General features: G+C 46.4%; 1 protein-coding gene across 2 annotated transcripts in view; it reads right to left on the bottom strand.

The window, feature by feature from the left end:
• Nucleotides 1-25,574, bottom strand: part of LOC119395878 (uncharacterized protein DDB_G0271670) — an 88,389-nt gene extending 62,815 nt beyond the window's left edge. For both annotated transcript variants that reach the window (XM_037662883.2, XM_049416803.1), the window contains exon 1: nucleotides 25,363-25,574. In XM_037662883.2, the coding sequence (XP_037518811.1) occupies nucleotides 25,363-25,509 (147 nt within the window). In that variant the 5' untranslated portion in view covers nucleotides 25,510-25,574. The remainder of the gene's footprint in view (nucleotides 1-25,362) is intronic.
• Nucleotides 25,575-26,796: the final 1,222 nt, after the last annotated feature.

Below are 26,796 nucleotides of genomic sequence, written 5' to 3'. Positions count from 1 at the left end.
ATTTCCGTGCTTTCGTATAATTGCGTGAGTTTGGAAATGTTTTCCACTTGTTGACCTTCGCGCATGCGTCGACAAGAAAAATCACATATGCATTACTGATTTCTAAAAATTTGTAGTTATTTTGTGAAGACATCTGAAATTTGTAGTTATTTGTGAAGACAGACTGAAATTTAGTTTTTTTGTTCGACGAAGAAAAGGCCGATTGTTACCGTTTTATTTTTTGAGCGAAGTCTAAATGCTGGAAGATGCTGAGCCGCAAGCTGCAACTCAGATAGATAATCGACCAAGCGGTTAGTAAATGAATGTTCACCATAATTATGCTGAACACGTTTTGATAATTTCTCGCTGTTCGTCTATATTACGGGGTGACTCATGTGACCACTGCTGGGACTGGCATGTGTAAGGAATTTGTGCTCAGGATATGTAAATACTATTCTTGCGCTTTATAGAGTGAAAAATTGGGGAGGAAACACCGTAAAGACTGTAGATTTTCATTCTGAATTTTTTAGACTGAATTTTTTTTTCTGAAATGAGCTAAAAAGTGTCATAGCGGTGAACATGACATTGCCTTTTTATGCGCTAGCGGGCCAGCGGGCCCTCATTCATGTTTGGGGTATTACCATGGGGTAGAGTGGGGTGTAGGGGAAGGCAACACAAGAAAATACAACACTAGCACTCGAAATAAAATTACAAATAATTGCTTACAGCAAGATTAATTTTCAAATAAATTAATCCTTGCAATATCGTGAGGCTTATGTACCTGCCATATAGTGCAGACAAAGCAGGAAAATCTGATGATCCCAAAGGTACTGCGCATATAGCTTTAGTAGCATTTAGGTCAACTTGGGCACAAAAAGTTTAAAACGCGAGCGCACTGCGCACGGACGTTCAAAGCCGCCAAGAACTGAATCATATGATTTTGTTACCGTTCGTATCGCTGCCAGCGTTGAGCAAGTTTGTGTTATATATATATATATATATATATATATATATATATATATATATATATATATATATATATATATATATATATATATATATATATATATGTGTAATATAGATATATATACTATATACGCGCTCCTTCTTCATCGTCGGCTTTACCAGCCATCCCTGCATGCCTGCTTACGTCACAGGATTCCCCCTCCCCCCGGAAGAACCCGGAAGAATGCGCGACTTACGAATAACAAAGCATGAACAAGCAGTCTTAGAAGCAAAAAATGTCGAAATGCACAGTAGTTCCATGTCACAATAAAGTTCCGTTAACTCGCACAAAAGACTTCACAGAAGAGGGCAGCAGTCCGGTGATATGTAGGAAAGCTCTGGTGGGCGAGGCTGGCTGTTGCGTTCAGGAAAGCTCAAGCATGCCTTGCACATGGAGAGTGACGATGACTGGGTTCGTGGAAATGTCACAACTGAGTAATAATGGAACTTGAAGCATCGGAAGATCGGCTGTGGTGGACGTCGCATTCCTTGTCCTGACTGGCACACAGGCAGTGCTTTCAGTTTCCGTGCTCGTTGACGGAGGTCAATCGGACGATGCTCGAGTCCTTGCCAAGGACAACGGGTGATTACTTGTCTTTCTCGGTGTCTTCTGAGGTGTGGGTAATCGCAGGCGCAGTCTTGATGTCTTGTGCAGAACGCGTCTCTGACGACGGTCCTTTATGCGAAGATGCCTTACATTTTGAATTTGTCTTTGCTTTAAAAGGCTTGCTTTACGACGTCGTCCTTTCAGCTGTGATTGTGCTTTCGAGGAAGCTTTCGTTGGTTGTTGTGCTTGTCGGAGGATCGATTGTAGTCCTTGAGGTTCGTCGACTTGTCTGTGCTGGTCTTGCTGGTGTTGCTCAGGAAATTGATTCAGTTGAGCCCCTTTCGAATCATGACGTTCCCTTTCTTCGCAAGTTGATGTCGTGTCCAGTAGCTATAGCTGGTGCATGGTGTGCTGTTGTCATGCTTGTCGGGCAGCGGTGACTTGGCTAATTGTGAATGTGTGTCGCTTTGTTGAACTATCGAGCAAAGTCCTCTCGAAGCATGAACTCTTTCGGCATGGCAGTGGCTTGGCAAGGTATTTTCTCGATACTTCATCTGGTCCGTCGCGCACGTAATGATCCCATGAGGCGTGCGGTGAGAGTTACGAGCACCAGAAGAGCCACCAGGAGGTGGGCTGCATAAGCGAGGCGAGAAATCAAGGGCAACAGGTGCTTGAATATTGACTCGATTTTTGTAGTGCAATGAAGAGGTGTGCGATGGCGACTTTTGTGCGGATGGGAAATCGGGTGGAAGGTCGGATCTTGTGCGGCCGGAATGCATTTTCGTGAGCATACGCCTTACTTTGTCCGTGGGGAATTGTAAATTCATGCTTGGTGTTCGGGTGCGTGAAAACTGTTTGTTACTGTGGCGGCTGAGTGCGATTGTCTCCGTATGGTGGCTTATAAGCGAGCCTTCGTGGTAGTCTTTAAAACGGGTGGTCATTTCTTGTTTGATTTTTGCCCATGTTTCGTTGTTTTCAAATATGTGCGTGAGGTAAAATCGGAATGCCTCACCGGTGACGTAGTCATTGAAGTTGGTGACCATCTCCCGTTTCGACCAGCATGCAGCGGTAGCGTGGAGCTCGAATAGGTCGAACCACTCCTGCACGGGTCCATCGTCCGCTGATCCGGCGTACTTGGGAATGTCAAGGTCAGTCGATGGTTCGGTCGTGATGCTGGTCGGTGTTTTCAAAAGGATCTGCTTCGGTGGTCTACATGCGGTCAACGCGTCTTGCTGATGGCTTTGCTGCTGATGTGCGGATGATGAGTCGGCTGCCGGGTCTCCATCCTGTCGACTTGTGTGACGCTATGAATGAGAGACGGGCCGTGGCTCATATGCCATACTTTTATTCTATTCACGCGCTCCAATATATATATATATATATATATATATATATATATATATATATATTGTGGGCATTTATTATGCACATCTTCTTCATGTGTACATTATCACCATCATGATGCATTTGGTTATGCATCCTCATCTTCGTCGTGTATCATCATCATCAGTGTGGGTTGATCGTGCCTGTTCGCTGCCGGGTCTTCGGGCCAAATAAACGTCTGCCCTACCAAGACCTCATACGTGGTGGAGGTTGCTTCTGGATCCCCCGTCCTCTACTCGTCCGCTCTACCTCCTGGAGCTTCGCTCAGGTCGCCGTTTGCGCCAGCTGTGCCGAAATATGTCACAGCACGAGCAGGTCGCTGCTGCTGCCGTCCCCACTCTGGCACCGCAAGCCACGCCTTCACACGTCGTAAACAGCCCCCAGCGCGAACCTCATCTCTTCGCTGGTCTGCGCGGAGAAGATGTGGAGGACTGGCTTGACGATTTCGAGCGTGTCAGTTCTGCTAACCGGTGGGACGACACGTACAACCTAACTCACGTCTCCTTCTACCTTACCGGTGTGGCGAAGACGTGGTTCTTCAACCACCTGATTGACATCCCCGACTGGGCTACCTTCAAAGAACAGCTGCGCCAAGTCTTTGGCACACCGGCCGTTCGGTCGGCTCTCGCCAAGAAAACCCTCGAGGCTCGGAAACAACAACTCGGCGAGTCGTACACGTCCTACATCGAGGATGTTCTTGCGCTCTGCCGACGTGTCAATCCATCAATGTCAGAGTTGGACAGGGTACGCCACATTCTCAAGGGCATTACAACTGTCGCATTCAATGCTCTTGCCATCAAGAATCCGGCTACCGTTGCTGAAGTTGTCACAACGTGTCAGCGCCTCGACGAACTCGAGTCCGTTCGTCTCCCACCGGACAGTGACGAAACACGTCCTACAACGGACGCAGACCTACGAGGCATGATAAGGGCACTGATACGTGACGAATTGCGATCCATGGGATTCTCAGTGCCTACACTGTGTCCCAGTCAGCCTTCCGGCACGGCCTTACGTGATGTCATCAGGGAGGAGCTAGCGTCCTTGACTCACTCGGCGCACATTCAACCCGCTGCGTCTCGCCTCCTACCAACATTCCCGCAAGTTGCTGCCACACCTCTAGGGAACGCCAACTCGACGTTGCAGCCATCAACATACGCGTCGGTTGCTGCCGCGCCTCCTGCAAGCTTCCCGTCACCGCCGGCTGAGCCCTCCTCTGCCCATCTGACTGCGCTATCACCCGGTGCCCCAAACCCTGCCTACTACCCGCCTTGGCGATCATCTCGCCCTACGTGCTACTATTGCGGCTATCGCGGCCACATCTCACGCTTTTGCCGCAAGCGCCAGCAAGACGAGCGTCGAGGATACGACATGTGCGAGCGTGACTTCCCCGGAGGAACCTTTTACCAAGGCCGCCGTTATTCGTCACCTCCGCGTCGATCACCATCTCCGCCCGCATCGAGTGAAGTGCGCAATAGTTATCGGCCAACCAGACGCCGTTCACCTTCGCCCTTCCGTCGTTCCTCGTCTCCGCTTCGGCCTGCCTCCCTCACCTCTGACCACCGTCCGGAAAACTAAGCGATGCAGTTTTTGGAGGAAAAACTGCACTCACACACAGGACTCAAATTCCTCCAGCACGCCCTTGCAATATGATTTCTGTAATAGTTGAAGGAGTGCACGTCGATGCCTTGGTGGACACTGGTGCTACGTTTTCTGTTCTTCGTGCTGATTTGTGTGCCCGTCTCAGGAAAGTGATGACGCCTTACGATGGACCTACACTGGTTGCAGCCCAGGGGAACACAATTCGCCCTTCCGCTCTGTGTACTGCCCGCGTACTAATCGATGACATTCTTCACCACATAGAGTTCGCTGTGCTGTACCCGTGCTCTCACCAACTTATTTTAGGATGGGATTTTCTGTCGTCTGCTTCCGCGGCTATTTGTTGTGGCCAACGTGTCGTCCACCTTACCGGCACAGACTACTCGCTCGGCGACGACATCTACAAGCCACTTCGCCTCGTCGCTGCTACAGATACCGAGCTGCCACCACGTGAACAGCGAATCGTAACGGTTGTGTCCAACGACGTCGACTCTGGTGACGTATTGGTCACCCCGTCACCCCGCTGCCTTAGTAAAGGCATAGCTCTTGCATCGGGTGTCGTTCGCTTCCACAATGGTTCAGCTCTCGTCGCCGCCACGAACGCAACATCGCAAAAGATTTTACTTCCGCGGGGCACCACGGTAGCCTGCGTTGCCGATCCGGAGCCTGTATGCGTCGTGCCCCTTACGCCTGTCTGCTCCAAAGGCCACTCTACTGCTGATCGTACTTCTTCCTCCGCCCTTACAGCAGTCATCAGCAGTGACTTGACAGATTCGCAGAAGCAGCAGCTGGTTGCTTTGTTGAACAAGCACGCAACCTCTTTCGATGCCTATTCGTCCACCTTGGGCCAAACTACCGCTGCAGCACATCGTATTCAGACCGACGGAACATCGATTGTGCACCGCCGCCCGTACCGCGTGTCTCTAGCCGAGCGAAAAATCATCGAAGAAAACGTAGCCGACATGCTGCAACGGGACATAATCCGCCCCTCAGCCAGTCCTTGGTCGTCTCCCGTTGTTCTGGTGCGGAAAAAGGATGGTTCCGTACGCTTTTGCGTCGATTACCGGGCGCTCAATAAGATCACTAGGAAGGACGTATACCCTATGCCACGGATTGACGACGCCGTTGATTCCCTACAAGGCGCGGAATACTTTTCGAGCCTCGACTTGCGTTCCGGCTACTGGCAAATCCCCATGCACGAAGATGACAAAGAAAAAACAGCGTTTGCCACTCCGGACGGCCTATATGAGTTCAACGTGATGCCTTTCGGGCTATGCAACGCACCCGCGACTTTTGAGCGTATGATTGACACCGTGCTGCGTGGCCTGAAATGGAAGACTTGCCTGTGCTACCTAGATGACATTGTTGTCTTTTCATCAACGTTTTCTCAACACCTGCAACGCTTGGATGAAGTTCTGACGTGCCTTGCGGGCGCTGGTCTTCAAATTAACACCAAGAAATGCCATTTCGCTAGCAAGTCCATTAAAGTCCTCGGTCATGTCGTGAGCAAGGACGGAATACGCCCTGACCCCGACAAAACCGCTGCGGTGCTTCGCTTTCCTCGCCCTGAGAAACCTAAAGACTTGCGAAGTTTCCTTGGCCTCGCGTCTTACTTTCGTCGATTTATACGAAACTTTGCCTCCATAGCTGCACCACTACACAAGCTACTTGTCTCCGGTACGCCCTTTGAGTGGTCTCAGGAATGTGAATCGGCTTTTGACATGTTGAAGGATGCCCTCACGACCGATCCTGTTCTTTCCCATTTTGACGAGGCTGCTCCGACTCTCCTGCACACAGACGCTAGCGGCCGCGGTTTAGGCGCCGTTCTTCTGCAGCGCGACAACTCTTCGCGAGAGCGAGTCGTTGCATACGCCAGCCGCGTACTCTCTGCAGCCGAGAGGAACTACACGATCACCGAGCAGGAATGTCTGGCCGTCATCTGGTCGGTGCAGAAGTTTCGTCCCTATCTGCACGGCCGTCATTTTTGGGCATTTATTATGCACATCTTCTTCATGTGTACATTATCACCATCATGATGCATTTGGTTATGCATCCTCATCTTCGTCGTGTATCATCATCATCAGTGTGGGTTGATCGTGCCTGTTCGCTGCCGGGTCTTCGGGCCAAATAAACGTCTGCCCTACCAAGACCTCATAATATATATATATATGTGTGTGTGTGTGTGTGTGTGTGTGTGTGTGTGTGTGTGTGTGTGTGTGTGGTGTGTGTGTGTGTGTGTGTGTGTGTGTGTGTGTGTGTGTGTGTATTTGACAGCAGTCAATAACTTCGTAACATTGCAGTATTAATGTGTGCAAGTAACGTCCACTGTAATTATCATTGCTTCCTTCGGGAGAAAAATCTGAGATCTTCATACCTTCAAGATAACTGCCTGCACGGGCAGTTCTCGCTCTTCACGAATTGTTCGAATATGCCTATGTATGTTCGCATCGAGAAAAAATTCCTGCAAATAAGTTAAGTGGGGATGAGCGCTCAGTAATTCTTTCTTTGTTTGTTTTTCACTTCCATGAAAAGCTCTGATTCCAACAAATGAATGATATGACGTCTCACGCAGATGTTCAATTGTTAGCGATTATATATTGAGGACAACAGGAGCGAAAAAAAAACAAAAAGAAGAAAGAAAGCAAAACTCACCGAATCCAAGCAAAACCATCATTCATTTATTTATTTTTTCTTCTCTTCCACTACCCCCATATCTCCCTATAGCATTTTGTTCGTCACTTTCATGCGTAGAAAGTGAAAGGTCACTCCGTGACCAGAGCATGTTATATCCACGGAGCGTGGTGCCGTGCACCGGCGTGCCTTCTTTGTATATATATAGGTCCTTTCCTCAGCGCACTTTATACGGACGGCCCGCAATAAACCTGGCAATAAAGTCTCCAGCAGGTCGCCACGAATACGAGCAATGGACGGCACCCGTTTCTTTCTCCTCCTCGACTTATCCCTCCTTTCCATTTTCGCTCCAAGAGCAAGCCCGATTGCAGGGGCACGCTATAGCTCTTGTTCTCACAACTGCAGAGCCGCGGCAAGTCTGAAGGCCCACGCAATGCGCGAGCTACGAACGGATCGCCGGTCACTGCCGCTTATTGCGAAGCGTTGGCAGCCAGAGACCGAAAGAGGATTGGTCGGGGTGGCGTTATACGCTGGCCACACTATGCCGGCCCGTCCGCTCTCCGCTACTTTCGAGGAGACAGCACTCCCTATATATATATATTATATATATGTATGTGTGTGTGTACGTCTGAACGGCATAGACAGAGCGAACTGGACCGGGCGTGGGCTCCGATATATTGGTTCGCCTCTCTGAATGCGACATATATAAGTGAGCGCATCTCTCGGTCTGTTATGAGCGTCTTGGGTCCCACATACAGAGGGCACCGGGTAACGTATATCGCTCCCAGTCTCTATTGCAACAGCATGAAATGAGCTTGCCCATGGAGCTCTCGAGCAAAGGAGGCTGTGAATTGCGTATGACGATTTCTGCGGCATATATTGCGTTTATGGACCCGCGTCTATTGTATACTGTCGCAATGAGGTTCGTGGGGTTATTTGTATGGCAGACAAGTATATAAGAGTGGCAACAGCCCTAGCTCGTCGGCCACTATTGATTCGACTGCGTGCGCCGTCGCCAATGCGGTGCTTTTCTTCAAGGACGCTTTGGTAGGAGAAATGTTGCTCATTTCAGAATCATATAGATTTTTTTTTCTACAAAAATTACTGCGTCTGAATCCCTTAGTTCCAGACTGCTCTTTTTGCTTCCCGTAGCTCGAACAGCAATCGCAAACTTCTAATTCACCAATAGATCGTTTCATAATGTTTCATTTCTTGATTTACATAAAGGCATGCTGTGGACTTCAAAATACGCGAGTCCCGCACAATAATACGCAGTAACACACTGACCTATATCTGAGTGCTCCCACTCTGCCGGGTAATTAGCCCACCTCACTTATTTAATATGTAACGCCTGCACGTTTTGTCCCATGACGGCAAGTCCAAAAAACTCTCACGGATATCTCTCGTTAAGACTACATATCTCTTTGTAAATATTGTTGACGTAGCCTACGAAAGTTGGAGTAACAAATTATGATGCTTGGCGGCGTATACGGGATACCACAAGCAGTTTAGACGCGCTCTTATGGGCACGATAATATACAAAGAACACAAGCAGAACACAAGGCACGGCAAGGAAGCAGCGCACCCTTACAATGTTTTTCTGTGCCTTCATGCGTGCTGTCTTCATTTAGTGTATATGATTCGCACAGTAGTTCTTTACCACACGTATAAGGCAAAATTATTTTGAGTATTATTTCGCAACATATTGAATGTGTTTCGAATATTATTTGCCGCATTATGCAGACGAATAAACGTTTCCGACTTTCCGAAGCGATGCAGAAGATATATGGTCCAGCGATACTTCAGTTTTGTTTTCACGCGTCATAGTTCTCAGTTAGAAAACACTTTCTGGAGGCCATAAAAGACGGCAAGATATCTTCATAACAGGCCAAAAGGTTAGAGACGAAACTGCCCAATCTGAAAGACTGTGCAACGTTACTCGTAACGTACACAAATGAAACTCGAAGTAAACACAGACCAAACTGTTTGCTTGCGATGCAGCACAGAATGCTTATTTCTGATATATTTCTATATAAGCCTGAGAAACTATATACAGGCCAATGCATATTGATAGGGAACAGCAGCTGTATGTTGGCAGCACTGAAGAGGAGGAGGAGAACGACGTCGTTCGGATTGTCACACAGTCGCCATTATATGGCTGTCTTTTGCTCAAGTGTGAATACTTATAATAAATAGACTTGTGCCTTAAATATGGCCGCCACATTATTGTTTGATTTGCGGGGTATTAACCCCCTTACCTCTGGCATCACCATTTTGACAGCTAAGATTGCTGTTTTTTGCGCGAGTAGGGATTTCATACTTGAATATATGGCTGCGCTTTCAAAGACAGCGCAAAAGTATCAGGGCAAAATGAAGAATGTGTGTTTCTTTCGGGAGCGTTACTTCGTGCACGTCTTGGAAAACAGAAACGAAATATATTTTGACAATGGGGTTCCTGCAGAAAACATGCGCATGTACCACATTTTTGCTTAGCGATGCGCGTTCTAGACGAGTAAGCCTACATAATGAATTCCACGCAATGAAATAATTTTAAACGGTTGCGTTTTGCCAGCCTTGAGTTTGATAGAATGCTATTTGCTAAATACCGCTCACTCTTATTGCATCGCTTTCGCAACATTAGTATTTAATTCTGAGGGAGGTAATGAGGTTATAATTGAACAATTGTCTTCTTATCTTCTTTTATTTTTTTCGTCACACGTACATTTCTGACTTCATTGGTCGAATTTCGGGGATTGTTAGTCGCGCTCGACGCCAGTGCCAGTAGCAGGCTTTGAAATGCATGTTGGAATTGTATGTGTGCATGAAAGAGATGTTGCGCGTTTAGGACGTGCTTAGCTGCATTGCGTATCAACACCAACGTTTTCGTGGTTGCATGCTCCTTTCCACCACATTCAACAATCCATGAGAGCTATATTTTATAGGGTACACAATATATAGCATTTCGGACGCTATTGCCCTTCCGAGCGTAGGAATATATATAGCCACTTCCAGAAATTGCGATTTATAATTCTTAAGACCTCAAAATTTCAATATTTTTCTTCATTTATGCCGAGACAGAAGAAAAAAGTTTCAACTCATGCAACGGACCATTTGAACCACTACAAGTCAATCTTTCATAACTACGGATATTAATAAGTGATGTAACGAGAAAAAAAACTATGCAATTCTGACAAGAAGATACGCTGGCTGTTGTTCAGCTGGCAGCTTCACCGTGCAAAAAAATATATAGAAAGAAGAAAAATGCACAGAAGTTATACCGAACAACTCGTCAAACGTGACAGTGTTCCACATTTTATCTTTGCAAATTGACTTGCACAATTATCAGTCAAAGTGGCTAATACGATTGGCTTTGGTTAGCAGATGGTTAGGTTTCCATTTATAACTATGGTTAATTTTTTTTGTCGCCATCACTAATTGTAACGCTAAAATAGAGACACGTGATCAAATGGTGAAATCAGAGTCACCATTGCTACGAACGGAATCTCTTGCGTGAGCGATGGAATAAAAGAGCGGCCTATAAAATCTGTAGCACAAGGCATAACATCAAAGCAACAAGTCAGATTACTAAATTATGTTAATGAATACTAATTAAATTTGGAAGTAGTGAGGAACGGTGGATTAATTTGAACAACCTGGTTTTTATAAACATGTGTACTGAAATCTAAGTAGACGGGCGCTCTTGAATTTCGCCTGCTTAGAAATGTGGCCTTGATGGGTGGGAATCGAACCCACGTTCTGAAGCTTTGCAACGTGAAACCTCAGGCGCTAAGCGGCCACTGTGTGTATTAAATGACGCGTGATGTGGGAACTTATAAATATTAAATACCTGTCGGCAGCCGGCATAATTATACATCCTGACATATTAATACAGGTGTCTTTACAGCGGATATTAGGCAAATTCTTTTTTACAGCATTGAACGTCCAAAGCCCATATTCTGCAGGACCCTGCCGCTTTCCCCTATGCATCCCGTCGCGCTGAAAAGCGTGGAATTACGTCAGAAATTCTAGAACAGCGTTGCCCTGAATATGCATGTAAGCTATTTGTTATAACTTAAAGAGCGGCCGACTTCACAATCTCGCTCACTATTTTCTTGCGTGGACTTCAAATATAGAACCTTACCTTCCGTTATGATCCGTGATGTCAGATTTGGAAGGGCGTAGCCCTCACGACGAGCGCCTGTATGGCCGGCAGGTCTGTTCTTTCGTTTACGAGTCCTTCAATGACCAAAACAGCGACAGGACTGCGAGGCTTGTTCTTATCAGGCAAAGGACGATAACGTCTTGTCTATGGGTTTGGGCAACGTCCGAAACCCCTCCGAGTCATGCGGCCCAGTGTCGGCCGCTACAACACACTACTTTATCGATGCGAAACTGGGACACAAGCGCAGGCGAGTGTTGTATACGTGACGTGATCGATACGTTATACCATCATTTCACATCTGCATCTTCACATATGCTTAGCTCAAAGCCATTACGGATTCACATTTCGAACAGGCAATTGAGATGTGCCCATTTTTAATAATAATTGCATAGAGTTTTTATGTCCCAAAACCACTACATCATTGTGAGAGACAACATAGTGAAGAGCTCCGGAAATTTCGGCCACCTGACCTGGCGTTCTTTAGTGTGCACCTAAACGTAAGCACACGGGCCTCTAGTATCTTGCCTATAACGAAACGCGGCCGCCGCGGCAGCGATTCGTTCCCGCGACTTTCGGGTCAGCACTCGAGCACCATGCATAACCTCCGCGCCGGTTTTGTACTACATTTTTTTAAAAATAAATCTACTTAGGGAGATCTCCGTGCCTATGTGTGTGACGCCGGCAACTTATTTCCTCTTCAGTGATAGCTGTCTGCGGAAAGATGTCAACAGGCACAAAATTAGATAAAAAACGCCAGGCCTGCGCGGAAAGCGCAGCACAGTCACAGCGAAAGCTCGAAGAGCGGCACTTCTAGAGCCCGTTATAAACTCTCCTGTGGCTACTAATACAGGTACATTAGCAACGTACCCACTACGCCACAAAGCGTAATTTTTGGGAAGTTGGGAAGCACCCAGCACGACATTATTCGTTGTTCTGCGGAGAAGCGAGGTACCATATGTAAGCGATTATGTGCAGTTTGTTGATGCGGCGGTTGATGACGATGAATAATTATGGTTGCGCCCTTTGTAATGGGTTGGAAGCTTTAAACATAGTTACGTAATGCATATTGTGTGACGCCCGGTCGTTCTTTAACTGTCCCACCACGCTTTATAACACACTTTAACTGGAGAAACGTAGAGCGAGAGAGAGAGAGAATTGACTTTATTCTGACCCTGAGGAAATGGATCATGGGAGCCTTATGGGCTTCCTTGGCAACCAACAGAAGTGCACTTGCGAGGAACCCACTAGGCTATAAATCATTGTAATTTTTGAGAAGTAGGGCAGTAGGCACTGTGCCATTTTTCGTCATTCCACAGACAGCCGTGGTACCTGCTAAACGTATGTAAGGCATGATGCGCACTTTGTTGATGCAGTGCCTGATGACGATGAAGAATTATGGCAGAGTCCTTTGTAATGGGTTGGAAGCATTCAACAACCTACTCGTTGCGCAATTCGCATTGTGTGACGCCTGGTTACAGAATTCGCGTTGTGCGACGCTTGGTGCTTATTCTACTCTTTTACCACGCTATATTGCATATGCTAATGTGGTTCCTTCCCAACATGAAGCCTGTATAGGACCTTTTTGCAAAGCAGTTTCAAGCACCGGCATGGCTCAGAGGTTGAATATTGGGCTCCTACGCAGAGGGCCCAGGTTCGAATTCCATCCTGGAATTTTTTTCTTATTTAGTTTTTTTTCTTATTTCGAGCGATACTGGTTACAGACACCGGCGGCGGCGGCGGCGGCGGACAACTACGGCACCAAAAACGGCCGGTGAAATGATCTCATAACAGCTTTCGCTGTAAAAAGGGGAACGAACACTCACGTACTTAGTATTAGTACTACAATAGAAGTTGTTGGGAACTAAAAAGCCACACACATATAGCAACGGCAAACTGTGCATCTTTAAAGGGGCCCTGCACCCTCAATTACGCACGTTGTTTTTATCGGCCGTTTGCTTTCTATGGGTCTTGATGACTGCTGTGGCACCAAAGAAAGCGGCGAGAACGAAGCGTTTGATATTTTAATTTGCTTCCGAAATGGGCTTCCGCGCCGATTGCAGCGTCGTACAACGACAATTTCTGTTACAGGAAGTGAGATAGCGTGGGTGACTTATGCTGTTCGTTTTGATTGGTGGAAAATAAATAATATATAATACACGCTTGCGACACACTCAGTATGTGGAATTTACTCATTTTAATGTGTTTAATGCTCGTTACAGCTGCGAAAAGGACACCAATTTGTGCATCGATTTTAACTTATCAGAAACTGCGACACAGATGGCGCTGCCGAACAGCCTACTCAAGGCGCGCAGCCGGCGCAGCCTTCATCAATACACTGTGCTTTGCGTTTCTGCCTTACACAGATTTTCCATATGCTCGAGGTGTTTAGGTGTGTTTGCGTGTCAGCATACATTGATACAGTCATCTGCTAACTTGTGCGGCACAGAAGCCGTCAAAAGGAGCGGCGCCCGCTTGCGACTAGAAGGCCACCATGTGCTGCGGGGTTCCGGTATGGCAAAATGTAACTCGCGTTTTGATTGGGAGCAGACAAAACTCCAGTGACACGTCACTGGGCGAGTGAAATACGAAAGGGTACGCCAATTTCTGTCGTCTGCTTTTATTTTGAATTTGTAAGTTCAATAACTTCCGTTTCCGTGCGTCTATCTCCATAATTCTTTTTGCATTCATCTCAGGACGGTACAAGGACCGCGTTCCGATGTAAAAATCGGAGGGTAAAATATGGGTGCAGGGCCCCTTTAACAACGTGAGTGTGTAGTGAGAGACCACATGGCGTCTCCTTGTTTACATCTCTGCGCGGCTCTGAATTATGTACCATTGGAGCCGCCGTGAACTCAAGACATGTAGAGTCACGTTTCCGCGGGACATCGCTCTCGCCATGTATTGTAAACAGGAGAGCGACGGAACGGCCCTCCTCCTCCTCGAGGACCCCGCCTCCATCGGGGCAGTCTGCTCGAGGCTCTGTAACTACGAGCAGCTCAATAAAGTTTCTCTTCCACCCTTTGATCCTGCGTTCTTGATATACAACATTCTTGGCGACGAGGATGGGATCTCAGATGGCATATCAGATGGGACCGAAGACGGCATCTCTGACTGAATCACAAGACAAGTGTTAACGACATCTTGCTGTGGTGAAACTGAACTGATCAATCATGGCAACATCGGCAGACCGAATAGCAGCATCAGGGGATCGCAGCGCGGTTACGACGCCGGTTCGAAGGCTTGCTGAGTTTGGTCCCGACACTGGAAGCATCAAAGTCTAGATCGAAAGATTCGAGGTCTTCGCAAGAGCTAACAACATCGACGAGCCGAGGAAGGCGCAAGTGTTCTTAACAGTCCTAGGTGAAAAAGCCTGCATGACACTACGAAGCCTTCGGCTGCCTAAAAGTCCTGCTGACTCCAAGTATGCTGACATCACGTAAGTGCTGCGCGAGCGCTATCCACCAAGGAGATCCATAGTCACGGAACGGTACAGGTTCCATCGCAGGGATAAAGGCCAAAGTGAAACAATTGGAGAATTCGTCATCGAGCTCAAAAAGATAGCGGCAATATGCGAGTTCGGCAGCTTCTTTGAAGAAAGTCGTCGAGATCGGCTAATCTCGGGTCTTCGCAGCGAGGGGATCCGATGCCGTCTGCTGTCGTTACCGAACAAGCAGGCGACATGGGAACGAGTTCTAAACATCGCCACTGCCATGGAAACCGCAAAGAACGACACCAAAGAATTTCTCCCAGCTCCTGCGGACGTCAACTGGCAGAACAAGCCGACGCCTAAAAGGAGGCCAATGAGCAAAAGCAAAACAGCGTCCACAATGGGGACTGCCACCTGTAAACCAGGGAAGCCGCGGAAAGAAGGACTTTCTCGCGAGGGACAAGGAAAATGTTTCAGGTGTGGTGATGAGCATTTTGCTAGGGCATGTCCATTTTTGCAGAGTCAATGTTTCAAATGTTCGAAAAAGGGCCATGTTGCTAACATATGTCGAACTAAACAAACGCATTGCATTGACCAAAGCACAACAGAAGCGAAACTATTGGCAATAGGGCATAACCAGAGAGATGGTCGGACAACTCCTTTAGTAGTAAAGTACATACATGGCAAAGAGGTTCCAATGGAACTTGATACAGGATCAGCAGTGTCTCTAATGTCGGAAAGCGAATTCAAAAAATGTTTTCCCGATGCTGAGTGGTCCGCAACTGATGTGCGCTTGGTCACATATGACGGCACACCTGTAAATGTGAAGGGTTGCGCGCAAGTTGATGTGAGCTATGGCACACGGCGCCATGAGCTGCCGCTTGTAATAGTCAAGCATGAATTGTCCTTGAGGATGGCAACACTTTTGGGGCGCAACTGGTTGTCGAAAATAAGGTTAGATTGGTCAGAAGTCGTACCTGTGTACAACATTCAGACAGAAAATTCTCTTTTGAAAAAGTACCATGAAGTGTTTGCAAAAGGATACGGTACAATCAAGGACTTCAGTGGGAGCATTGTTCTGAAAGAGAATGTGTCCCCCCTTTTTTGTAAGGCTAGACCAGTTCCATGCGCCGTCTTAGAGCAAGTTGAAAAATAATTGCATGACCTTGAGAGAGCTGACGTCGTATATCGAGTCAAGCACAGTGAATGGGCAACCCCTCTTGTGATAAGGCCAAAGAAATACAATTCCGTTAGGGTATGTGGGGGCTACAGAATTTCTGCCAATCCGAGTATAGCGGTGTATCAGTACCCACTGCCTTTACCGCAGGACATCTTTGCATCTGTAGTAGGAGACACAAATTTCACAGTTCTAGAACTCTCTAAGGCTTACCTGCAACTTCAACTTGATGAACGTGCCCACGAGCTATTGGCAGTGAACACTCATATGGGTCTTTTTAGATTTAAAATACTGCCGTACGGAGTAGCAAACGCTCCGGCGATGTTCCAAGCAGTAATGGACCAGATTTTACGAGGAATTCCTGGCACTGCATGCTACATAGATGATGTGCTTATTTCAGGAAAAGATAAGCAAGAGTGCTATGAAAGAACCGAAAGAGTGCTTAAGAAGCTACAGGATCATGAAATCCGAGTTAATGCAGAAAAATGCTCGTTCTTTCAAAGCAAAGTGCGCTATCTGGGACACGTAATTGACAAGAATGGGTAGCACCCAGCACCAGACAAGGTGGAAGCTATCATGCATGCTCCCCAGCCAAAGGATGTTACACAGCTCAAAGCATTTCTTGGCCTCGTTAACTTCAATGCGAAGTTCATGCCAAATCTGGCAACTCTACTTGAGCCACTACACAACTTGCTACGCAAAGAAAGTGCATGGAAATGGTCAAGTCAGTGTGACAAGTGTTTCAGAGAATGCAAAGAATTGCTGCGTAATAACCAGCTGTTGCAGATTTATGATGTCAGAAAAGATTTGCGTCTGACATGTGATGCGTCTGCATACAGCTTAGGGGGCAGTGCGGTCTCATGCGTGGTCGATGGTCATGAAAAACCTGTTGCCTTTGCGTCTCGATCAATGACCCAACTGAGCGCAATTGCGCGCAAATCGAGAAAGAGGGACTTGCCATTGCTTTTGGAATTAAGAAATTTCACAATTTTCACGGATCACCAGACACTGACTGCTCTTTTTGACCCTAAGCGTACCGCAAGCTCTGTGGCTGCTGCGCGAGTGCACTGTTGGTTACACGTACTGTCAAATTACCGTTACCATGTCACGTATAAGGCAGGACGTAAGATTGGCAACGCTGATGGTTTGTAGGGGCTCCCCCTGCCTGAAACTACTGAAGAGTCTGAAAGCATTTTTTTTATTTTGCACTGATACAAGACCTTCCTGTCACAGTTAAAGAGGTTGAGCTAGAGACAGCCACAGATGAAGTCTTCCGCGTTGTACGTGAATTCACATGGAGCGGTTCGTCAAACAAAGTTTCTAACAAGCTAAAGCCGTACTTTGTAAGGAAGTTAGAAATGAGTGTGCGCATGGGTTGTTTAGTGTGGAATGACAGAGTTGTGATTCCCGCTTCACTTCAAAGTGACGTTCTTGGATTGGTGCACGAACAGCACATCGGTATCACTATGATGAAGGCAATCGCTAGATCACTGGTCTGGTGGCTTGCTATTGATCGCAGTATTGAGGAAATCACTAGAAAGTGTGATATTTGCCAGAGTGTTGCTTCGTTCGGTCAGCCCACTCCATTGCAACCGTGGAGATGGTGTGAGAATGCGTGGGAGAGAGTACACTTAGATTTTGCAGACAAAAATGGCAAATCATTTCTCCTTGCCGCACTCCCATTCGAAGTCGCTAGAGCTAAAAAACACGAACTCCACAACAGCGCGAAAGAAAGACAATCGAAGTAGTGAGATCTATGTTTGCTGCATATCGATTGCCACACGAAATTGTTACAGGCAATGGCCCTGAGTTCAGAGCTCAAGAATTTGAGGACTTTCTAAAAGCAAACGAAGTGAAACACACGCTAACTCCTCCTTACCACCCACAATCAAATGGAGCGGCAGAAAGAGCAGTACAAACGCTGAAGAAGTCGCTTCTGCTGCAGGGAGTGAGTGACCAAAAGAAAAACCAGCCTACAACACTACAACAACAAGTGGATAACTTCGTGTTTGGGTACAGAACCACTCCCCATACATTCACAGGGCAGACGCCAGCCGAATTGTTCTTGAGAAGGAAACTGCGCACGCGGCTCTCAATGCTGAAACTAGACTTGCATGAAAAATGAACGAAAAAAAAAAACAACGCACATAAAGTTCCTTATGTGCGGTCCTTACTTTATGGTGTGTGTTTTTTTAGCGCTGCATTATGTCACTCAGCAAACACCAACTCGCCCAACAACACGTCCTTCTGCAACGCACATAAAGGAGAGAGCAGGCAAACACCGAGGCCGCTCAAGACAGTTTGAAAAAGGGGATCTCGTTTACGTAAGGAGCGTTCGAGGTGAAACCGTTAAGTGGTTTCCCGGAAAGATAGTCAACAGAAGGTCAGCCATGACATACCTATAGTGTTTCTTTCGGGGCAAGTAATATTCTGTCACGTGGACCATTTGCGCAGCCGCAGCGCGCCAGGCGATATCCCATTTCACGGGGACGATATAAGCTGCCAAAAGAGAGGTAATGGAAACGAAGCGCACACCGTCGGCACGGCGCCGTCAGCTCCAGGCTTGACGCCGTCGCGTTCAGACAGGGAGCCCTCGGAATCACCTCCCAACACTGACAGTGGAAACGGGAACGCTCTCAGGCGTAGTACGCGCACGAGACGTTTTCCTGAACGTCTGAATTACGACACCTTTAGTCTTAGAGGGGAGGAAGATGTTGGGAACTAAAAAGCCACACACACATAAGCAACGGCAAAGTGTGCGTGTTTAACATCGTGAGTGTGTAGTGAGAGACCACATGGCCTCTACTTGTTTACATCTGTGCGCGGCTGTGAATTATGTACTATTGCAGCCACCGTGAACTCAAGACATGTAGAATCACGTTTCCCCGGGACGTCGCTCTCGCCATGTATTGTAAACAAGAGAGCGACGTAACGGCCCTCCTCCTCCTCGAGGACCCCGCCTCCATCGGGGCAGTCTGCTCGAGGCTCGGTAACTACGAGCAGCTCAATAAAGTTACTCTTGTACCCTCTGATCCTGCGTTCTTGATATACAACAGGAGTAAATATTTGTTCACGCAGAAGAGCAGTTCACGCAGCATGAATGCTCACTAAACCAAGATGTTCTCATGCACACTAGATGTTGGGCACTTGCAAAATAAGTCCATCTATTGCTGCGTTCTGTATAAAACAGTGATGTGCGGAGACAAAAACGCCACGTAAATATGAAAATACACCTTTTTATACGCGGATACCTGAAAAGCCTTAGTAAGGGTATGCCTTCTTGAGTTAGAATTCATTATGTGTGGATCCTTTAAAAAGGCGTTGTCGTTTATACTTACACGTAATTGAATTTGCTTCTGAGTGATAGCGCCGGAAAATTAGGCTGACCCTTATACTTACGGTAGTATAATAAGTTAGTGTGGTGGGCTATAGCTAGAACATTGCCATCACGATGCCAATTCGCGCCGTAACAAGCCAGGGAATTAAAACAAAACAAAACAAAAAAAGACGTGCACATATCGCTACAGCACTGCAGCGTGGCAAGGCCTTATGCATGACTATCACATTTCGTAAAAGTTTTGTTCTATCATCTGCTCAGTGTACTGTCCTAATCGTCATCATTCATTCGTTTCGGAGTTAATAAAGAGGGAAAATATTCCGTAATAATAATTATTATTATTTTGAGGGGAACGTTAATTATATCGCTTACGAGTCATAAGCTTATCGTGTAGTCAATATCAAAGCGTCTTTACATTCGTCTTACTATGGTGGCCTCAGCAAATTAAAGAGCGAGGCCTCCCCAGAAGCTACGAAAATAAATAGGAGGTACGAACATTCTCCTGCGTGTAGGGCATCGTCCAACAAACTGTGCGCATTATGGACGTACATAGATTGCAGAATAGTGCAATTGCTTCACATAGAAATGATGTATGCTATACTATATAGCAGAATGCGTCACACGTGCGTTTGTTATACTCTCTCTTCAGGACCGTAGCCAGCGGGGGAGCGGGGGGTCTGCCCCCCCCCCCCCGCCCATATTCTAATGTAGGGGGTGTTTTACCGAAAATAAATCATGAAAAATGGAATTTTTCTAAAATAGCCATGACCTTCAGCAAGTGCCCCCCCCCCCCCCCACCCAGAAAATAATTCTGGCTACGGGCATGTCTCTCTTATCCAGAATTAGGTTAAAATCAGCATCGTATTCTTGGGCATTATTGCACACGTTAGAAACATAAACGAAATTTGATTACCTCGCCGGCGAGTATGAATGCAGAACTATACATCCAGTGTTTCGATTATCTGGGAGTGGAATCCAAACCTTCCGGGGCTACTACACTCTAAGAGAAAGAAAAAGTGTGTGTGTGACTCCTTTGGGTGAGTCCCGCCTTTCCACGTATGTGACTCTTTTTAAAGAGGCACTTTAAGTCTCTTGTGGGTCACACGACTCTCCGAAGAGAGTATAGTGATGTCCACGTACATACAGTGTAGACGAGCCTCTTTAAAAAAAGTCACATACGTGGCAAGCCAGAACTCTCAAAGAAGAGTCAAAGGACCCTTTTTTTTTATTTCTTAGAGTGTGCCTGTAGATGCAGTAATAACTGGATGGACTACCCTGTCCAATACAGCTGAAAGAACTAGATGTTGCGTTCACGTGCGCCGCGTATCGCGAACCGCGATAACTGCCCTGTTCAGGGACAAGGGAAGTATCGCGTACGTTCTTTGAATGCCGCGTTTATCTCAAGGAGAACTGTCTCGCATTCAGCGCCAGTATGTATATTACTGACTGGATGCTTTGAGTTTTATTTTGGTTTGTTTACGCTCTCCTAAACGTGGACTTCTCCGATAGAAAGTTACGTGAATCTTTCCACTTGCTATTGAGAGGTCACTTCTTTTGTTTTTCGCAAATACCTCATGTGCAAGCTCTCTCTCTCTCTCCTCTCTCTCTTTATATATATATATATATATATATATATATATATATATATATATATATATATATATATATATATATATATATATATATTTATCTGATCAAAGGTTTACCGAGTGGAAGCAACACTCGGAAATTAACCAATGCACCATATCAGCGTTGCGCATGACACTATCTCCAGAGCAAATGAGTAAGTTAAATAAAGCGCATACTGAAACGACGCAGCATGCAATTATACGTATCATATTCAAGAAGAAAATTAGAACTTACAAGGATGTTGCACACATTGTTATACCTATGCTCCCCACAGCTGGGACATAGCCATCGTGGTTACATACGGAGCAAATAAATTTTTAAAATGTAGAATTAAATTATGAAATAACGACGCGAACAAGTTTGTGGATGACAGTGCATCTCATCGCGTATACGCCATCTCCGCCACGATGCCCTTCGGTCCTTACAACATGCGAACCTCTCTTCCATTTCGTCTTTTTTAAGGTGCTTCTGTCGGGCTGAAATTCCTTGGAAGCTTGGACCACCAAGCTACGAGTTCGAATAATACCACACCAGTGAATATCAACATCTATAGTCGTATTATCCAGCTTCGTGTGAAAATGTGATCCCACTAACCATACAACAATACACTTATCGTGTGTGACGATGGTCGAGTATAGAAATTTAAAGGCGACGTATTTTCTCAAAAATCATGTTATGCAGATTATGCATATCAAAAAGACTTCACTGTTCAACTAGCTTACAGCCCTGACGTGTGGTGACATCGCTCTGCCTTGTGATCACTGCGGTACCCCAGCTTCTATATGGCGTGGCACTAACGACCTTGATACTGTGGGCTCAATTCCCACTTCGGCGCCTGCATAGCCATTGAGACGAAATTCAAGGAGGCTGCAGTGCTACAAAGTAAATACAGCTGCTCGTTGAAAAAAAGCTCTCGCTGGGTAACGTTAGTACTTTTCCGGCACTGCAGCGTATTTCTCAAACAGCTGGCACCACATGTCCCAACATGCAACCCGGCAATAAAACGGAAAGGCGGGCTAGTTGGTTTGGCTGCATAATGATAATTTTGCGCACGCAACACGAGGAGAAAAAGCAAAAGGTCACAAGGACCAGCGCAGATTATCAACTGACCTTTATTCAATAAGGAACCACAACTCTCTACAGGCATCTCATGGTCACTGCGCATGGGCAGAACGGCATAGTGTATTTCTTTACATAAAAAACAATAAAACCTCTAACAGACACGTTGCACTATCACATCTTGTTTAGCAAGTCAATTTCGTTGTCATTGAGCGCTACGGATCCAGGGCTCGGCGGCAGTTTTCTGTTTCATAAATGTATCTTTACCAGTACAGGTTCGGTCCCTGCAAGCGGCAACTTGTCTTTTCGTCCACTTTACTTTCTTCACATCTACATCGTAGTTACTACAATACACTCAAAACGGTACAATTAGCGTCCCATACACCTTTCTTGGCTTCATTATCTGCTGGTTTTCATTTAAAGTTGTGTAAAACAAAGAAATGAGCCCTCAAAAATTCCCTTCCTTCATTCTCTACCAGTACAGTCATAATAAATAAAGTACAAAGGGATTTCGATCGAACAACAAGAATTCCTGACGAAATGTCTGTCTATTAAGTACATGTTTCGATATGCGCATTAAAAACTTGTTCATTCCACATGAAAGTGTTAATTAGAACTAAGAGACAAGAGAGCCAAGGAAAGGGTAGGGGATGTTATTTGATTTAATTATGATATAAATGTGAAGAAAGTAAAGTGGACGAAAAGGTAACTTGCCGCCGGCAGGGACCGAACTTGCTTTCTTCGAATAACGCGTCCGATGCTCTAGCGCTGAGCTACGACGGCGGTCATACCCCCGTCCGCTTAATGGGGTATATATGTGCACTTAAAACCTAGGAGTGTTAGTCAGCGCTGATAGTAACCATGATGGATACTATATACATTCTTACGAACAGTAGCTTTAAACTTCCTGTGTCTGCTAAGGCCTGAATTCGAAAATGAACACTCAGTGCCCATACGAACAATGCGCGCAGCGTCGTAATCAGCAACCATGTAAAAGAGACAAGTCTGTCATCCTGTCCTTATGAGTCTATTGAAATTAGCGCATTTATACGTTTATGTAAGCTAAGTGAAATGAAGAAAAGGAAAATAAATAAATTCTGGTAAAACACAATGCTAAGAGACCTATGCAGTGTTCAGTCAATTGCACTGTTCTGCCAGTACCAGAAATGTTATAAAAACACATTTCTTGTCTGATTAAAACATATACCAAAATTAAAACGAGTAGCAGATAAAATGAAAACTACAGGTTTTCCCGCTCACTTTAATCCAAGTGCCAGCTAAAATAATCCTCACGCCACAGAAATAATCTGAGTGCCAAACCATTTAATCCATGTGCCAAACATTTAATCCCAGCGCCAACATATTTAATCCAAGCGCCACCACAAATAGGCCGCGTGCCAGTGAGTTTAATCCAAGTGCCACCATGCTTAACCCAATCGCCAACAACTTTAATTCAAGTGCCAGTCAGTTTAATCCATACACAAGAAACAGACGTTTTGCCATTTATATAGACTAAATGTCGGAATAAGGTAAACATGAAGCGAGAGGAATGTTTATTTTTTGCCAATGCATGCTCGCGCTTAGGAAATAAGGTACTGCGGTATTTTGCCCGAACGTTTGGTGTCGTGTATATTAGAATTCAAAAAGCAGTGCGGTTAAATTATATATGTTCGGTTACTAAATGTATAAGCTCATTATAAGCACGTGGTAAAAGTTTAACATCGAGACAGTTTATGCTTCACCGCTACTGCAGAATTTTGGGTAATCACGTACTTCGTTGATTGTATCTGGGAGAGATTCACGTCGTCTTCTAGCAGACGGCACTAAGGCTACGTTTCCGCAAAAGCGTTTGTAGTCGTCTGCTCGGCTCGATGAGAGCGATGTTGACTTACATACGATATTCACGCATTCCTGAAATCAAAGAATAACCACAAAAACAAGTAACCGCGCATTTATCTGGGTTTATATTCAATTAAGTTTTATGTGAAAGCGTCAAAGGAGATGCCCATGTTCATGTAACAGACGACGATGTGTTCCTGAAGCGTCGTCACTTGTAACACGCGTGTTTTCAGAGGGAATTATTTCCAGACGAGAAGAGAGCTTTGCTTGAAGTCATGGCTGAAGTTTATCATCCGCTGACATCTAAGAAGTTTATCTGACATCCAAGAAGTTAGTCATCCAAGAAGTTTATCATTTCGCTGACATCCGTAAGAATCAAATGTTCGGCGAGATGCACAATGCAGCGCGGAATAACGAGTATAAAGAAAAGAGAAGGAACCAGGGCCACCGCTCGTCCTTGTGCCTTATGTTTTCTCTGCGTATGTTTACTCGCACTGCGTTAAATATGTCACCGTGCGAACTGGGCCAACAGTTAATACTGTTCAAATCACCGGGCACCTCATTTTGTTTTAATAAAAAGACAAAAACTAACACGAATGTAAAATATAACTTCCGTTGTCCACATATCGTAATCAGCAGTCTATGTTTTAGCAAACTGCAGAACGAAAAGCTCTTCGAATTATCTCCAGTTCGCCCTGCCCTGAGCGAGCTTGATAATTTCTTAATTCCATACTCCATCTGACCCATTGCCGCCCTCGGCTAGGTATTGCACATCTTGGTAGCCACTGCGTCACTGTAACTGAGCATAGACTGTCTTTACTTCGCATTACACGACCTGTCCTGGAGCTGCTGCTCTATCTTGTGCCAAAACCAAAATCCAATTATGAGCTCTAGTGAGTAAGTGCTCAGTTGTGCGCCAAAACCAAATCCAATTATGAGCTCTAGTGAGCAACACTTAATTTGTTGAACTACAAAATATTCATTAACATGTTTTTAATGAGCAGCACGCAGATGCCTTTCTTTCGTTCCCATTAATATAATCGCACCCGTTCCAAACATTGCTCCACAAACTAATACATATCAAATTACAAGCCCTCCAAACACGGCTCAAGCAAACTATGGCAGTAAGTTTTTTTTTTTTTTCATGAATAATAGCGGCGAATACAAATATTAATGCAGTCTGCTTTCCGGCTATCGTATTTCATATTGTAGCAACTCTATTTCAATAGCACTGCCGTTTTCATGCCCCGTATTACTGTTTATTGTGTATAGATTAAAGTGAATGGCACTTGAATTAAAGTTGTTGGCGCTTGGATTAAACAAGGTGGCACATGGATTAAACTCACTGGCATGCGGCCTAATCGTGCTGGCGCCTGGATTAAATATGTTGGCGCTAGAATTAAATGTTTGGCACATGGATTAAATAGTATGGCGCTCAAATTATTTCAGTGGCGTAGGGATTATTTTAGCTGGCACTTGGATTAAAGTGAGTGGGAAAACCTGTAGTAGCAGATTGTCCATAACTGTAAGTTAGAACACGCTATAAAGTAATGCCCATATATCAGCCGCATATATGATAAGCCATGCTCACCTTGTAGTCGAGGCATGCGGCCTGGGCGGCCGCGATGCCGGACGCCGCTCCAGCGCCGGGGCAGGAGGCGGCGGCGGCGGCGGCCGCCCGCTGATGGTAGGGAAAATAGGGCGAGTAAGGCTGGTACATGACCTCGGTGCAGCTCATCCTGGCTGCCGCCGCCGCCGTCGCATCAGACTCCCACCAACCCACGCTGCTGGGACCCGTGGGCCCTGCTGGCCGCCAAGGGAACAACGACGACAACCGTCAGCGCTTCTTCTCCTTCAGTTGCAAAGCGCCGTGGGCACTCCGTGAAGTGTACGCGTCCGACAGGGCGCCGACCTTCAATTCGTCGCACGCAGCGGGTGATTGATCCCGCTGATGTGTCGGATGTCCAATACGTCTTAACAGCCTCGGATGTTCGTCTGACCGCTCCGGGCGACGCTGGAAGACTGGTCACTGAGGAAGGTGCTTCGAGTTCTTGGCTGTGGTTGAAGTCGGGAGCTCGCCTGAGCTTACCGCAGCCGACCTTTCCTCTTCACTAAAGGCAAGCGAGGCCACGATTGTTTTGTTTGCAGCGCTGTCAGCTGTAGCAGTAGAGGCGTCACAGCGAAAGTCGCACGACACGGGACAGGAAGATGGAGAGGTACAATAGTGAATCAGCGATCCTTCATAATACTTTAGAACACGGTAGGCTTTTTAGGCGATAGTGGGAGCACTGTGCCGCTGTCAGGGGCACTACACACCGAGCACGCGCACTTGTTCACAAATCCGACGTTCAGAGCGAAATACTAGCAGGGTACGACTGAACCGCCACGTTGCCCCCTTCGCTAAACGCGAGCGCTCGCCATTCGCACGCCACCGGCAAACGGCCAGGTTTTGTTGACTGTCGCGAGCCCGTTCGGCGGGTTTCGCGAGCGAAACGCCTCCGCCAACGCAACGGCGCGATTCGGTGGGAGATCGGGGGGAGAGGGCGGAGCGAGCGAAGGCGGGGACTGGTGAAGTGCCTCTTACGTCACGGCAGGCGCTGCCCAATAGTGGCGCCGTATTTTGCGAGAGAGGAGAAAGAGGAGTCGGAGAACGAGCAGGATCCCGGAGGCGGAAGATGCTGGGGCGTTCAGCTTCTCCATCGCTCCCGCGGATAAAGCTCCGGGCACCCGTCGCTTGAGGGCGGTGCGCTCGGCAGGGCAGGATTGCGCGGTTCTCCGGAGAAGTAAGCTTTACAGCGGCAGCACTAAGCGTGGCCAGCGAAAAAGAAACAACGCACGTGTAGGGAGCTGTGAATGTCACCAGAGTAGCGGCATTCATAGAGTACCCTAACCATCCGTTGTGAACAAAAAAAAAAAAAAAACGGAAAGGTAAGTTTTTGTCAAGCGCACTGAGCCTGATGCACATAAGTATAAAAATTTGGATGCTGGAATGCCTTACTTCTATTCTTTAGGAAACAGAAAGAAA

The sequence above is a fragment of the Rhipicephalus sanguineus genome, chromosome 6 (assembly GCF_013339695.2).
Source record: "Rhipicephalus sanguineus isolate Rsan-2018 chromosome 6, BIME_Rsan_1.4, whole genome shotgun sequence".
NCBI classification, from domain to species: domain Eukaryota; kingdom Metazoa; phylum Arthropoda; class Arachnida; order Ixodida; family Ixodidae; genus Rhipicephalus; species Rhipicephalus sanguineus.
The sequence above is the reverse complement of the archived record's forward strand: the minus strand, read 5'-3'. Positions and strand labels throughout refer to the sequence as shown.